Source organism: Periophthalmus magnuspinnatus, chromosome 12, assembly GCF_009829125.3.
Source record: "Periophthalmus magnuspinnatus isolate fPerMag1 chromosome 12, fPerMag1.2.pri, whole genome shotgun sequence".
NCBI classification, from domain to species: domain Eukaryota; kingdom Metazoa; phylum Chordata; class Actinopteri; order Gobiiformes; family Gobiidae; genus Periophthalmus; species Periophthalmus magnuspinnatus.
Genome location: NC_047137.1, coordinates 10516215 through 10533037, shown reverse-complemented (window position 1 = coordinate 10533037; position 16823 = coordinate 10516215). Strand labels below are relative to the sequence as shown.

General features: G+C 37.5%; 1 protein-coding gene across 6 annotated transcripts in view; it reads right to left on the bottom strand.

The window, feature by feature from the left end:
- rxraa (retinoid X receptor, alpha a) overlaps nucleotides 1-16823 on the bottom strand; it is a 221505-nt gene that overhangs the window by 1463 nt on the left and 203219 nt on the right. For all 6 annotated transcript variants that reach the window (XM_033976212.2, XM_055225681.1, XM_033976216.2 and 3 more), the window contains exons 7-10: nucleotides 9545-9674; nucleotides 5515-5647; nucleotides 3091-3182; nucleotides 774-879 (exon numbers count right to left, since the gene is read on the bottom strand). In XM_033976212.2, coding sequence (XP_033832103.1) covers nucleotides 774-879; nucleotides 3091-3182; nucleotides 5515-5647; nucleotides 9545-9674 — 461 coding nt within the window. The remainder of the gene's footprint in view (nucleotides 1-773; nucleotides 880-3090; nucleotides 3183-5514; nucleotides 5648-9544; nucleotides 9675-16823) is intronic.

Below are 16823 nucleotides of genomic sequence, written 5' to 3'. Positions count from 1 at the left end.
TGATTACGGCGCAAATTTGCTGTGGCATTGTTTCGATTTCACTTCTGCAATGTCACAAGATTTATTTCCATCCAGTGTTGCATTAATTTTTCACCAAGATGTTGCATTGATGATTGTAGAGTCTGACACTGCACAAAGCTTCTCCAGCACATCCCAAAGATTCTCAATGGGGTTAAGGTCTGGACTCTGTGGTGGACAATCCATGTGTGAAAATGATGTCTCATGCTCCTGATCCACTCTGTCACAATTTGAGCCTGATGAATCCTGGCATTGTCATCTTGGAATATGCCCGTGTCATCAGGGAAGAAAAAATCCATTGATGGAATAACCTGGTCATTCAGTATATTCAGGTGTCAGCTGACCTCATTCTTTGAGCACAGACTGTTGCTGAACCTAGACCTGACCAACTGCAGGAGGCTCGTACCTACTTGTTTTTAGTTAAATCCAGGTGGCGACTTTTTTTTTTGACCAGGCAGTGTGTATTTTTAATAGGGTACTTTAATTGAATTAGTTTCTCCATGGATACAGGAGTTTATAAATGAGCAATAAAACCACCTGTAGATAAATATATTGTAGATATGCTTAATGCCATAGTCTGGAACATTTCAGTATAGAGACAACCTTAAACCTGTGACATATGCACATGATCTTACACCCTTTGAATATATTATTGTTTAACAGGCTTCATTCTGATTGACTAGCAGAAGCATTGACCAGTAAAATGTGTTTTGTTTCTTCATTTTCTAACTGTAGTAACACAAACTCCGACTCACCTGCCGGGCTGCTCAGGGTACTTCTGTTTGCAGTAGGCCTCTAAAGACGCGTAGACCTTCTCTCTCAGTGCCTCCACTTCACTGGGATTGGACAGGCCTTTGGAATCTGCCAACACAATCCAATCACGCATTCACATCAGCAAAAACATCCAATATTCTCACTGAACAGCAACAGCAGTGGCTTACAAGTTGAGTTTTAACCCCTATACAGAACAGTGCTTGGACGTGTGTCACTGCATTCTGGGTTGGACCAATTAAATCCTGTAATTTAGTCCCCCGCCTCCGAAAGACTCAACTCCAATTAGGCGCACAAACACGTCACCGGCTAACATCTCGCTGCACAATTAGCGAACAAAGATTGGACGTTAATGTTGGGGAATGGTCCGGAACAGGATGGCACAGTGTGGGAAAGGGAGGACTGAGGGGCTTTTGAGAAGAGCCAGTCCATGGATGGTCTGGTGAACTCCTAATGAAGTCGGGGCAGGGAGGACAGAGCGTTAGTATGAGCAGAGGGGCGAGTGGACTCACATGAACCATTTTAAGGCCAGGACCAGTCTGTGAACCGCGGGGTCAGATAGTGTTGTTTGGAAGAGGTCATGGTAGAGGTCAGAAGTTTAGCAGCAGGCTTAATGGGATAGGACAGCTTGGAGATAGGTTTCAAAAGACAAATGTGAGTTTGAAACACCTTTGGATTGACAAGATGTTGCGAGATATGAATAGCAGGGGTTTAAGTCGTCCCAACTTCTTGTACGTAAATATGTGTTTCTGAAAAAAGTTGCCAAGAAGGTTGTTTGATCCATGCTTAATATTGCGTATGTATAAATGTGGTGAAAGAGAGATTCCTGGTGGTCAGAGAAGCCGAAGCCACAGATTTACTGCCTTGCTTTTATCAGTTTGCCAGGGCAGTTGTAGCTACAAAAGTAACCTACCAACACAAGTATGAGGTGAATTAATTATAACTATAGAGTAGCACTTTGAGAGTCTTGTCAAACTTGTAAAACTCAATATAAATGAAAGGCATGATTATCGTAAGGGCATCTGGCTTACAAATGTGCTAAATAACCACATGACTGGTTAAAAAGTTAGCGGTAGTATAATTTGAAGTGTCATAATGAATCTTTTAGAAATAACTAATACTTCAATGATATCGACAATCCTTGAAGCATTTAAAATCTACACTTAGCAACATTTTTTTTTTTACTGGTTACAACATAAAACTATTATTGTTAATCAGCAGTTACAACGTCACATTCAGACGCCCTCCCATGAACCCTGTACCCCACCGAGCCCCCCTTCGACATGAGGACGAGGTCTGCGTGATGGCTGCTGTAAACATTCACTCTCCTGGCACAGGGCCAGCTCATTTCAGACGGATGATTAGGCTATAGTGTCGTGGATTCTGACATGAAAAGAATCAACACGCAACATGCTAACTAAGTATAGGGCAAAGTTCAGGGCCGTGCTGTATTGTGCCTCAGTGGTTCTCAACCATGTTCAGTCGCCACCCTCGTAATAACAACTGTTGGAATTTGAGCACCTTGTAGGCTATCCACAACATTATAATATAACATTTTGCCTAATATTTTATTTTATTTTCAGGACATGAGCTTATATAATTAACTAGGGAAGCCAACAAATTAGAATCTACACATACCACTGCATTTCAAGGGTTTCAAACCTTCCTGACGACTATTGCATACATTTTATGTTTGTCCCCATATCATCAAGGGACTCAAGAAATAATTTTGCGATCTCCATCAGGGTCCCAACCCCCAGGCTGAGAAACACTGCTGTACCTAACTGCAATTGGGATGAACAAAGCAACACTGAGATTTATAATAATTTAAGATTAATTACTTATTAAAAAAACTGTATTATGCGCCATCTCTCACAAATTTTTAATTAAGTAAAGTTCCCTTGAATAATTTCTATAACAAAAAGTTTATCAAAATTATTAAGTAAAGCATGAAATATATATAAAAACATTACCCATTGTTTTTTTGTGTCTGGATCAACTAAAACGCCTTGGTGTTGATCTTTAAATCTTTCAATCAATCAACTACAAAATTGGCCAACATTTGAAAAAAAAAATAAAAATCTACCAAAACATCTGTCATTTGAACTCTCCGTGAGTTCACCTTTACATTTCCTCCCCACATCTATATGATCAGCATGTCACAATATATCCCTCCCGCTTTATATAAAGCTGTTCAAAGCGCAGTTCAAAGCCGAGAGCGTTTCTCTGGATTCTTTGACACCTCTAATTTCCATGCTTTCCACCGAGGTGTGTGAATGCAGCGCGGGTCGCCATAGTTACCTGGGTTGAAGAGTACTATGGCTCGCAGGCAGCCCAGTTCTGTCTTGTCCATCTGCATGTCCCTCATCTTGGACACCAGCTCGGTAAGCACTCTGTGAAGAAAGACAAAACAAAGTGTCAGTTAGCTAAAAGGGAGGGTTTTGGTTGTTATTTTAGCTGCTGGCGTGGGTTTTAAAGAGTTTCTTTTATTTTTGGCCTGTAGGATTTGTTGGATAGCATAGTTAATCTGCATGCAAGAGTATGAAGAGTGAAGAGAGACATTCATACCTTGACCATAATGCAGCTTGCTGATTCTGATATTCTTTATTATAATTTAATCATCCTATTTTTTCTCAAAGCAATGATTGAACAAAATGCATCGTCTAACTCCGGACTTCACAAACTTTTTAAGCCAGGACGCCCAAAATGATCATGGAATAAACCTTTGACCCCCACATCAAAGTTAAACTGAAGTGTGTCATATTTCCAAGTTTTAAAATCAGGTTTATTTCAGCCGTTTGTTGTGTTATTTGATCTAATTTCACTAAACTAGGCTGGTCTCACTAAAAAGTAGATTAAATACATTCATAACTTTAAAATGATACCTTCACGTCCACTGGTCTAACTCATCCAAATGTGCCATTGTTGGTTTATTGGATTGCATTGACAGATGGGGCTTGGTGAGGTCAAAAGCACAAAATGGCTGCCAAATTACTGTTAGTCTGCCCCAAGGCAACATGAGTAACTATCTCAACAATGAATGAACTATAAGGAACTACTACAACTACTACAACCATATACTTTTGAATTCTCTCTGACCTGTTTTCCTCCAAACTCCATAAACTCCATAAACTCCATGCCACTTTACATGAAACCACAGGCACGCTTTTACTGCTTACAAACTTTAATTACCAAAACCCTGACCAATATTTTTATTACACTTTAACCACCGTTCTGCATCCTTCTATTTAAAATGTACACAAACATATTTCAGGCCTACAAACTTATGTAAAAAAAAATCCTTAACAAGCTTTCATATTCATTATTTTTAGTAGCAAGGCTTGTAAAAAGAGAGAAAAAACACAGAGTAAAGAGGGCGACGTCACTATGGGTTCTATGGGCGTCACATACACTTCTCACCCCTGGTTCACCCCTGGATCACCCCCTGGCTCACCCCCTGGCTCACCCGGTCACCCTGCCACCACTAACCCATAGTAAAGTCAATGGCAGCACTTAGCTCATTCTAATTCGATTGAGAAACAGCCCGACTACAGCATAACTGAAGTAATTTTAAGTGAATAGCTTATTTGAATGGAGCAGCACGGGAATAGCATGTTTCTTACAGTTGTTTGTATTAGCATGCTCACTTACTTTCATTATTTTGGTGTCCTGGTAGTGATGGGTGGATTGATAACAAAGTTTGGTCTAGGCCTATTGACATTCATGGAAAAATATTGGTATCCTGCTTTCTATAAGATACTAATAATAATATTTTATGGGTACATTATTCATTCACTACACAACAACCTTCACTACTGGGGCAAACTGATAAAAGTGTGACGGCCAACTGCTTCTGGCACGTCCGAAAACCACATATACAGCCATAAAAACGTTTTTTAAAATCTACAAAGTGTTTTGCTCGTGGAAACAACAATAGTTCACATTAGGCCTAGCAGGAAATGTGTCTTTTCATTAGCCAATAGGCAGTGATGGAATGTAACAAAGTAAAAGTAGTAAAGTACTGTACCAATCAATTTTAGACATTTGTACTTTACTTAAATACATTTTAAATTGGATACTTTTTACTTTTACTTCACTACATTCGAGAGCAGGTATCTGTACTTTTTACTTCATTACATTATTGAAGAGGACTGAAAAGTAAATGTATTTTTTATTATCGCTTGAGACCTGCTGGAAAGGCTGTGGGGTTTATTTTTTATCAAGTTCATAATTTGAGCAAACAAAAATATACAAATAAAAATAGCCAGAAAAAACAATCAATTCAGTTGTTTCTGTTGAACAAAATTCGCTACATTTGAAGCTTCATTAGATCTCAAAATCTGCGTGAAATACTTTAACTTTTTACTCTTTTAATACATTTTTAAACATGTACTTTAATACTAATACTTAATACTTAAGTCAATTTTTTCATGAGATACTTTTACTTTTACTTGAGTATTTTTTTGCTCTGGTATCTGTACTTTTACTTAAGTAACAAAATTGAGTACTTTTTCCACCACTGCAACAATAAGTCTATGCAACTCACACTATAGGCCTAGCTACTTGTTTTATTTAAGTTTTTAGTATTTTATTTATCCGTTTATCCGTTTTTGAGATTCATATCATACTGGCTCATCTCCACTAGCCTGTCTTTGTATATTTGCAAGAAGCTATCATTGTCAATATGTTAATTCCTGCTGCTCTAAACCCATTTCTTTGTCGGACCTGTCAAAGATAGCTCCCACGCCGGCACTATGGGCGCTGTTCCGGTGCACGTGGAGTCCGGTCGCCAGGAGAATTCCGTCTTTCACCGCTATCGACCGATGGGAAAATGAAGCTATCAGCAGCTCGTTCCAACCTGTAACGAAAAACCACCGAATTTCATAAAACACGAACTTAAAATCGCACCAAAGTTCACATTTACAGCTTTCCAACCAAATCAAGATGACAACAAGGAGGGAATCCTAATGAATGAGCTACGTTGCGGCAAAAGCTAGCATGCTGCGTGTATTGAGACTTGCTATCTAAAGAGACAAGCGTGTAAAAAAGGATGAACCGCGCCTGCCACCGCAATGAAGATGCTAACTTTGACGCGCTAAAGTGAGGTCGTGACACCGCAAACACATAAGACGACTATTTTGTTTTTATTTTATTTAGAGTGACAGGGCTCCTTTAACTGTTCTGCCTAGCAACACCTCTCCCGAGTCGAGCGAAGAGCTTTTATGTGTGAAACCGCAGAACTAAAGCGGTTATTTATAGAAAACCCGACTTCGGATTCTCGCCTCTCTCCTCTTCCCATCATGCTACGTGCTAAGGATAAGGAATGATGCTACAAGCTAACGGGGTGGGGTGTGTAATAGCGTTTTGGGTTCCTGCAGTAAAATTCAAGAGTAATTGTTAGCGACAGGCAAGGCAGCAAGGGCAATGTGTCGAAAGAACCCGAAACACCTAGCCGCTTGTGATGTTAGCATAGCGAAGTGTGATTCATTCATTCTAGCGTTTTAAATGGGTGTTTTGGTCAGGCGTTTGTCGTTAGCTGTTAGCTGCCGGTTCAACATGAAGCAACAATGTCATCTTGCGGTACTGCGATATTTTTGGGGGTTTGACTAGTAGTTGGCTAGTACTTTTGTAGCCCATGCAATGAGCAATGTGAAAGTGCATTGCTAATGAATAAAACAGCCATTTTGTTTTCAGCGCTATAGAGTTCCGTGTAATTTATGCAGGACTGCAGATGAGGAAAGCTGCATAATGAATTCTGTTATATATTCCAGTTAAGATTTTCATGCTATTTCTTTTAAAAATAGCTAAAAAAAATAAATAAATACATAAAAATAAAAAATAAAAATAATAATAACAAAGAAAATAATAAAATAAAATAAAATGCATAAATAAAAAGCTAATAATCTAAATTGCACACAAAGGTAAAAAAAAAAAAAAAAAAATACAATATAATTAAGATTTTTTGGCTCCTAAATAGCTCTTTATTTCACCATTTAGGCCTAAAAATACTGCAATATTCACCCAGTGTTTTGCTGTGTTGACTTGGATACTGTATGTTTTTTTTTCAGTGTATCTGGGACCGAGTTATTTATAATGAATTCTGTTATATATTTCAGTTAAGATTTTCATGCCATTTCTTTTAAAAACAGTAAAAAAAACTAAACAAAAAACAAACAAAAAAACACACAATATAATTAAGATTTTTTGGCTCCTAAATAGCTCTTTTATCATTTTTTTTTAATCATTTTACCATTTAGGCCTAAAAATACTGCAATATTCACCCAGTGTTTTGCTGTGTTGACTTGGATACTGTATGTTTTATTTTCAATGTATCTGGGACCAAGTTATTTAAAAATGAAGTCCAAATAGTATAAAAAGGCTCAGTAATAACTTTTTAAATTATTTTTCTAACGTCGACAATCAAATACACGATTGGAGTTATTTAACCTTTTGCGGCTATAACTATGTTTTATGTCAAAAAGCCTCTGTTCCTGTGGTTTTCCTGTGTAGTCTGTCTGCTGCTCCTTTCTACTCATTATAAGTCTAATAGAAGGCTGCTAGAGTCCTGGCTTAATCTTGCTTTTAGTCCTGATTAAGGTCTGGTAAAGGTCGGTCCTCCAGTTTACTCCTTGTTTACTCCTGGTTCAGTTCTGGTCGAGTCCTAGTTCAAACCAGCTCACTAGTTACTAAACACAGCAGTTTTCAAAGTAAACACGATTGACACGTGCGGTAAACTCTGCGCATTGTCGCTGATAGATCTATAAACCTCCACGTGCATATTGAATCGTGTATTTAGCGTCACTCTCGGTTTGCAGACTTTAGCGAGCAGTTTCTCCGAGATCGCTGGCTCTTTTTGGCGGGTTTAAACACTCAGATGGAGCTTGGATTCGTCTCTGTCGCGCTCACTGTACAGCAGACCTACCCCCTCATGTGTGTATGTGCCGAGCGGAGACAGAGAAAGAGTTTTTTTGGTTAATGCGATACGTCAACGTGCCCAAATCAAATTTTTACTGAAGTAACAGCACTCTTACTTGAGTAAAAACCTTCCCAGTGTCAGTCTACAAGTGACAAAAGCTTAAGGTTGTCATATTAAATGATTTGAATAACAGATATGATTTAGTTTGTTTTGTGTCTATCCTTTGAAAACAGTCAATTACATAAACTTCAAATTGTAAATCAGATGTCATGTCCTGCAGTTACTTTTGAAGACACTCTTACTTTTCCCAAATACTTTGTCACTCTACTAATACGTTGTAGTTAACTTTTTTCATAATAAAGTTGCCTGTACAATTTCTATTTAAACTGGAAATGCAAAATAGGCTAATTATGATTTCAAAATGTATACCCTATTATTATTATTATTATTATTATTATTATTATTATTATTATTATTATTATTATTATTATTAATTTATACCATTTTTGATACTTTAACATGCTCGATTTGGCTAAAACGACAAAATAGAATGATATTATGAAGAACAATTCACAAGAACAGGTTGGCCTTCAGATAATGGACTAAATGACTAAATGCATCCATATTTATCCAAGTAATAATCCGCCATAGACAGTCCATTTGTTCCCTAGCAACGGACACATTTATTGAAGTTGGCATGCTGTATGTTTTATAGTAGTATTATATATTTTAGAGACTTGTATGTGGGGAAGAGAGCTTTTGTATGGTGGTTATCTAAAAAGTGAAGTTTAGGTTCTCAGGGCAGTCTGACATTTTTCTGCCTGTCTCACAAAAAAATATGAAAACTTTGATTGCGGTAAATATAAAGTAAATTATAAAGACATGGAAAGTGTAATGAATAACCTTTACAAGTTAGACATACTACGAGAGTTATCTGGCGTCTAATAATTACATTTTAAATTATACTTCATTATTCATTTAAAGCCACGGTGTGTAACTTTTTATTCAAAAAAATAGACTAAAATAAAAGTTTTTCTGTTTGGTTGTGTTTATTGCACTGACAAACATGTGTAAGCCTGTCATGATAATTAATATATCGACTTATAGCTCAATATATGTTAGATTATCAATATATTTTCAGGCTCGATATTTACCGTGTGTACCTTTTCTTCAAACTAGTCTGAAAATGTTCTTAGTTTTACGCAGTATTAGGCCTGTGTGATGACATTTGAGTTGTCAATAGTCCAATAATTAACTTACATGACATATTATAGATGCTACAATGTGTTATTTATGTTATTGTGAAAGTGGTATAAATGCATTTCAATATTAGCGTTTATCGTGATACTTTTAGAATCAATGTATGGCACTTATAAATTTGTTATCGTGACAGGCCTACATGCATCCTGACTCTGAAGGACGTGACAGACACACTCACCACAGACCTGACTCTTAGGCTCTTGCTTTCTGTCCATCGACATTTTGTTTCTTCGGCTATAATATTCCACAGTATGGCTTAAAACATATCTAGGGCCTATCTCCATGGAGCCAAAGCATGGGTTTAACTTTCTATTTTGATTGAATCATGCAGGTGACATACCACTAGCAGAAAGTTACACACTATTAAATAATAACAATGGTTTCTTGTATATTCTACATAGGCCATCACCTTGGTTACCCTATGTCATATGATGCCCTTTTACACACTTTACAAACATCTCGATTCAGAAAGGTTTACAGTTTCATGAACAGATTTTTTCCCTCTTTTCACTTCTTTTGGTCTGCAGTGTTTCATTTTCTCGCACAATGGCTCGCACATGAAGCCCTGCGTGCACGTACCTGCTCGTAGGAGAATGACTTGATCGTCCAGTGGCAGCTCAGAGAAGTGAGGGATCCTCTTTGCCCACTCCACCAGAGTGAAGAGCTGCTTGTCTGCAGCCTGACAGATGTTTGTCACTGGATCATTGGGCTGGGAAGGAGGGACAGAGAAAGAATTAGTAGAAGTAGTAGTTACAAGACATGCATCAATACTTAACAGGAACTATTTTATTCATTCGTCTTCATCTTGTATTCAGTTATGACAGTTGAGTTATAAAACATGTGAAGCTACATCTCATGAACAAAACTCTCTGCCTAAAAGAAATCAAGGATAACTATGAGAAGAAGGCAACATTTGTCTTAGGAAAGGCAAGTTTATTTGTCTGGTACAGTTTGTACATAAAGTATTTCCAAGAGCTTTACAGAATGAGACATCACAATACAGACAAATGAAAGCATAAATCATCATCATCATAAAATGAACATTAAAAGAGAAGAGTCCAAGCTTTTAGTCATATTCACAGCTAAACAGAACCGTTTGGAGTCTGGATTTAAACACTGTCAAAGTAGAGGCCTGTCTCTCATCTTCAGCTGTATAAAACTGAAACACTGATTGCCATTTATCGTTGTGATTACTAGATTTGAGATGTTATTTTCAAAATCCTGTTGACATTGCAAAGGCTGGTTTAAAAAATGGATACTAGAATCTGACAAAAAAATCTGTTCACATTTTAAGTGTTCTATGTGCAATACTATTTAAGCAGCTTGGCCTCAAATTTGTATAAACATTAAAAATAAATATATAATCTGGTTTCATGCAAAGGGATTAAACACATGTAAAAATAAATGCTGTATGATATGTTCAATAAAGTTATTAAAGGTTCGCTGTGTAACTTTTCTGGTGGAAAGTCTGGTGTTATTGCTTAGACCGAGAATCCACAATATGGCATTAAACTCATCTATTTTGTATTTATTCAATTATACCTTTTTATTGCTCAAAAATACACAATTTCGCAAACCTGACCTGTAACTTGGGCTATTGAGCTGTGTTGCATTCATGGACAAAGAAAAATTGAATGCCATACTGTGGAACATTCTGGGTAAAGCATGATTACCTCCATGGTGACAAGCAGGTGGCAGACTTTCCATCAGAAAAAGTAACATAGTGCGGCTTTAACTATGTCTTAAAGAGCCCATATTACACTATTTTCTGATCTGTTATAATATTATTTCCTCATCACAAACAGACCTTCATTCACACATGTTTAACGCAAAAACTTGCATATTTAGGCTGAGTTCTTCTCTCAAACGCTCTGTTCCACCTTGTGATGTCATGTGGTAATACAGGAAGTGCACTTTCAGTAGAATCACTTGGATGATTTCAGCCTCGGAATTGCTAATCTAAGGTAGCTGTTTACTTGAAAACTACCACTTCATGACATCACAAAGTGGAACAAAGCATTTTGAGCATTGCCAATAATCCAGGATTACTCAAACATGTGTGAATGAAACAAAACACAACTCCAGGTCTGTTTTTGAGGAGGTAACAACATTATAACTACACTACACAGACAATTTCTCATAATATAGGACCTTTAATAATAAAACCTGCAACAAATTCCCTTAATTTTTCAAGCAATGATTTTGTTCTCATGACGCTACTCAATATTTCTAATGTTACTGAAAACTATATCTTCTCTTTACTTCTTCAGAACAACCCATGTATGAACTGTCCCCATCTCCCAGAATGATACAGCTTTTAATTATTTATTCCACCTTAACGTCTTTCTCAAAACAATGGCCTCTTTGTGCTAACTTTTTGAAGAGTCCTCTACTAATCTGTGGTAGTCTCTGCTAGCTTCAAACTGTCCACGGGGAACAGAAGACAGGCTCGCACTCCGGCCTGTGCGCTACATAAAACCCTAGCAAGCCTCCCCAGCATACACAACTCCAGGTATGGTTTAAACCTCACGAGAATCCTTTTTGTGTGATATAGGATCTTTAAACAATGTGCCACTTTCGCAGTTTGCAACCATTTACAATTTCAAATCTCTACCCAAACTGTACCAAGTCATAGTAACCAATTACCCTCAGTGAAACAGATAAAAGCAGAGAAAAGGTGTCATATCACTTCCAGTTTTTCTCCTGGCAGCTCGCCCAGTGTCCCCTCACCACCCCACCCTTCCCGTCTTTGAACCCCGTATAACCGAAACATGTTCTGGTGAGTAATATCCTCCACGGAGAAGACAAAACAAACAGTGGTTTTGTCCCAGCGTGCGGGGGAAATACCTACAGTGAGGCACGCGTTTAAAATGGCTCGCACTTCTCTGCAGAGCCACCGGGGAGCTTTTAGTGAAGTACAAATCACCCCTTTGGACAAGAGTGAGAAAGCTGAAGAGGCCCCTTCTAGACACTTAAAACTGAGCAGACTTCTCTCTATTCAGATCTTATGGCTTTACTTAAAATGTTGCACAGTATGACATTAAAGTGCATACGGCGGGTTAGGGTAGTTTTTCATTAAAACATCATTCTGTTGTTAATGTTCATATCTTGATTTCTAGACACAACAGGGAAATAAAAACAGCAGGATCATGTGGAGCATGTTAATATGAATGAGGAGGAGAGGTTTTTTTAATATAAAGTGAATTGGAGCCAGAGTCGATGGAGCCGGAAGCGCACCCATGACATTTTATAGACAGTCTATGGATTAAATCAATGAAAATAGATGATATTGCCTTTTTTTTCTTTTTTTTTTAATCAATGTTTAATATGAAGAAACTCTTTGTAAATTGTCATTTTATTTTGGATAGAATTTTCAGCATTGATGACATAGATAGAGCAGTTCTGTTTTAGAACTTGTGCTACGTTCTGTATTTTTTTTAAACTTTTTTTCCCCACAAACAGCCACTAAGCTAATGTAAAACAAAAAAAAGATAGAAATAAAAATTACTAGGAAAATCTAAATCTGTTGGAATCGCTACAATGGAACAAAAATCTGCACATTTCTTTATCAAAATGCTTTAAACTGATCTCAGAAAATGTGTTAAATACTTCAACTTTTTTTGTGAAAGTTCCTTTTTAAATTGGTACTTTTACTTAAGTAGATTTTTTCATGTGATACTTCTTGAAATATATATTTTTTTGGCTACTGTATCAATACTTTTACTAACAAAACTCAGTACTTCTTCCACCATTGATTAAATGAAACTAAATAATAGTTTGAAGTTTGAAGTTTTCTATTCTCTGAGACCTTTTAGTAATGTACAAGAAAAAAAAAAGAAAGAGTGGAGCTGGAGAGGCCCCTTGTAGACACTTAGAACTGAACAGGCTCTTACACAAATGGGGTCTCAGATAGGGAGTAGTACGAGGAGGAGGAGGAGGAGGATGAGGAGGGAGGGTGGGTTTTATTTCGTACTAAATCTGGTCATGATGGATGTGTGAGTGTGTTAAGATGTAATGGGCCATAAAGGAAGAGTAGTTCTTTTCAGGTGTTGGGAGCGTTTTGTGAAAGTAGTTTTGAGAGGGGTTTAAAGGCACATTGTGTAACGATTGGCGGTAAGGAGTAAGGGGTAGGGTAATGAAAAAGTCATATATTTTTAGAACGTGCTGTGGCAAAACAAAAGACGCCGAGTGCAATTTTAACGTTAATACAATTTGGACAGAGTTGCCAAGTCAGCTTCTTTATAGCAACTTTGAGCTTCTTTTTTTGGAAAGTTGCTAGGAAAGCATTTTTCAGTTCGGTTTCACGCTAATACATTGAGTAAAAACAACTTGTTCATGTTTTAAATATGTTAGTGATGTTAAATATATGGGTAAAATTATATTATCATTAGTGACATACAACTTTTTTGTTTTATTTGGGCTTGTTTTTGTGAGTCTTGGGCCACTGGTTTTGGGCTTTTTGTTCTCTGGAAATCTGGCAATCCTGTTACAATATCACAGTATTAAAAAAAGAAAGAAAAAGTGTAGGCTTATATAGCACTTGTAGCATTTTTTAAACAATACTATTAGATGCATTTATTTCTTATGCTTTAGTCCAGCATTGACGATATTATTTTTATTTTTTTTATTTATTTTTTGTCCAGGTTTAGACCAGAGGTAGTAGTAGTTTTGTTGACCTATTCCTGATACATATGCAAAGCCAAATGTGTCAAATCTTATAGCGCTGATTGTGGGAGCATTGACAAAATTGACTACATAACCAAGGATTTTAGTTATAAAACTAGCGATAGCCCACAACTCTTTACTCACATTAACTTATTGTCATCGTTACAACACTCATAATGCAAAAAGTCCTTCAAAACTGAAGCGCATACAATGTCAATAAAGCCATGAGAGATTAAACTTTTTGAAAACACCAGCACTTTTCTTATAATCTTATGCCAAATTTATAATGCTGCATAAACATCACATTTTAGTGACTTTGGGGATGGTAAGGTACAAGACAAAGACAACACTATTAGCATACGACGTCAGTATCTGCTAGCAGCACACACACCACCTTTGTTTGTCATTCCTTGGAGCCGATGCATTGTTTACCCACACCACCGAACACCAACCCCCCCCCCAAAAATCAGGCTCTCTCGATGGGGTACCCTGCTGCGTCGCTCACTCCCGTGGGTCATCTTGCCTCCGGTTCATTCGCACTCCAAAAATCCCTCAAAAATCCTCTACAAAGCCGTCAATCTCTAGCAAGTTATTCAACAACATCCCCTGAGCTAGCAAAACCCAAATGTAAACAATGCAAGACAATGCACATTGTTTTTATGCATAATTCATACAAAATTACTGACTATCCCAAAGTGAACTCCTCAGGTAGTAACTTCTCCCCCACTAACTTCTACAGCTAAAGCCCTGCGATCAATGCTAAAAAGCTAGCAGGATCACCACATCAACAGCTAGGTCTCTAGAGTAGATTAGCATGAGATAAAGGGAGGAAGGCATGCTAGCTTTTTATGTAGCGCTCAGGCCGAAGTGTGATCCTGTCTTCTGTTCCCCCTGGACAGTTTGAAGCTAGCAGAGACTACCACAGATTAGTAGAGGACTCTTCAAAAAGTTAGCACAAAGAGGCCATTGTTTTGAGAAAGACGTTAAGGTGGAAGAGGGAAACAAAAGTGGTATAAATATTTAAAAGCTGTATCATTTTGGGAGATGGGGACAGTGCAACAGGCTTTTTTAGTTGTTTTGAAGAAGTAAAGAGAAGTTTTCAGTGACATTAGAAACATTGAGTAGCGTCATGAGAACAAACCCGTTACTTGAAAAATTAAGGGAATATGTTGCATGTTTTATCATTAAAGGTCCTATATTATGAGAAATTGACTGTTGTGAGCGTTAAGCCATGTTATAATGTTGTTACCTCCTCAAAAACAGACCTGGAGTTGTGTTTTGTTTCATTCACTCATGTTTGAGTAACCCTTTATTATTTGTCTGTCTACATCTCCAAAGCTCAAAATGCTCTGGTCCACTTGTGATGTCATGAAGTGGCAGTTTTCAAGTTAACAGCGACCTTTTACCTTTAGTTCAGCAGAGATGGGCAATTCCAAGGCTGCAATAATCCAAATGATTCTAGTGAAGGTGTATGGAGTTTAAAAACGCAGTGGAGCATTTCCTGTATTACCACATGATGACATCACAAGGTGGAACAGTGTGTTTTATGTTTGAGAGAAGAACTCAGCCTAAATATGCAGGATTTAAAAATGAAACAAAACACAACTTGAGGTATGTTTTTGTAGAAAGGCAAATTATACATTTCAATATGTATAACCATATAAAAACCTGAAACGTTTCCATCCAATCCATTCAGTTTTCCAATTCTTAAACCCCCCGGCATCCACTGTGTATTATATCCCTGCTAAGCGCGTCATTGAGACAGTAAATACAGTAGTGAGATGCTGGAGCAGAGATAGTGGGCTCGCTATCTTCACATGTGGGTAGAGAGACAGAGACACGGGGGAAACCAGGTCAGTGTGCGCAAGGCTGGGATCTTCATTCAACTTTTATGAACAATCAGGAGACTTAAGCTCATCTTCCATGCAACTCCCAGTGTCAAATGTTGGCTTAGTTTTATAGTTTTGTTTTAGGACTGAATTCATTTTGTGCGATGTTTACAATGGATTATGTTCGCTTAAAATTATAGAGCTGGTTTGATTTTTTATCCATGCATCCTTGTTCCTGGACACCCTCTGTATAGTTTTATCAAGAATTTGCTTATGAGTGTGGTCAAATTTTAGGTTAATATGAACAAAAACCCATTGCCTGATTGCATTTTTCATAGCAACAAGGTTCTGTGGTCAATTCTTGGATCGTCTGGGCTTTTCTGTGCAGTTTGCATGTTCTTTCTGTGTCTGGGTGGGTTCTTTACAGGCATTCTGGTTTTCCCTATCAACCCAATACATGCAAAATAGGTAAAAATCGTCCAGCTAAGGTAGTCCTGACCAAGACCAGCTCAAGATCTGAAGTTGGGTCCCCACGCAGGTACTGAGCTGCTCACATCTCCTGACAGTTTCTCCCAGCTGCGTTGATAGATGGGTCAAATGCAGAGGATACATTTCCCTACGAGGACAATACAGTGTACCTTAACCAAACCTTGACTAAAGGTCTGCAGTCGACTTAAGGAATTCTTGGTCAATTGAAGACATGTCCTGCAGATCAATCAATCGACTAAAAAAGGAGACGTGGCAAAAGCTCTCAAAACTATTTCGTATCTCTATCTCATCTGACTCAAAGTACCCTCACAAGACTGCATTGCGAAAAAAAAAGAAAAGGTATTTACGCAGAAAGTACTAGGAAAATGATGTATTTATATAAAGATAGACATAAACTTGTGAATCTGAGTTTAATCTGCCGTTGTCAAAATACCAAATCACTCACTCGCTAACCTCTCCTTTCTGCTGTTGTCCCTTTTAAATCTTCATAATATAAATAAAATTATCAGTCTACCAATGCCCATTTTGGTCGACTAAGACTCCATCGACCGATTAATTGAGTAAACGACTAAAGGCCTACTTAACTATGTGTGATCAGAACTTTAAACCTCAAACTATCTCAGAACTACACAGCATGCAGACAGAATCTTACACTTCTAAGGGGTTCGGTTCACCTGTGCATTTTAAAAACGTAGATTTGTTCACAATATGGTCGTATGGTCTGAAAATGTCAATGATATTTTACTTGACCTGCCAATGCAATCTGGCGATGTTATTCAGAATTGGTGCAAAATTGCATAATTTATGTTTATTGCTTTATATCAACCACATGGCAAGTCGAAATAGCCAAATACCACCCCAAAATAGTGACCCAG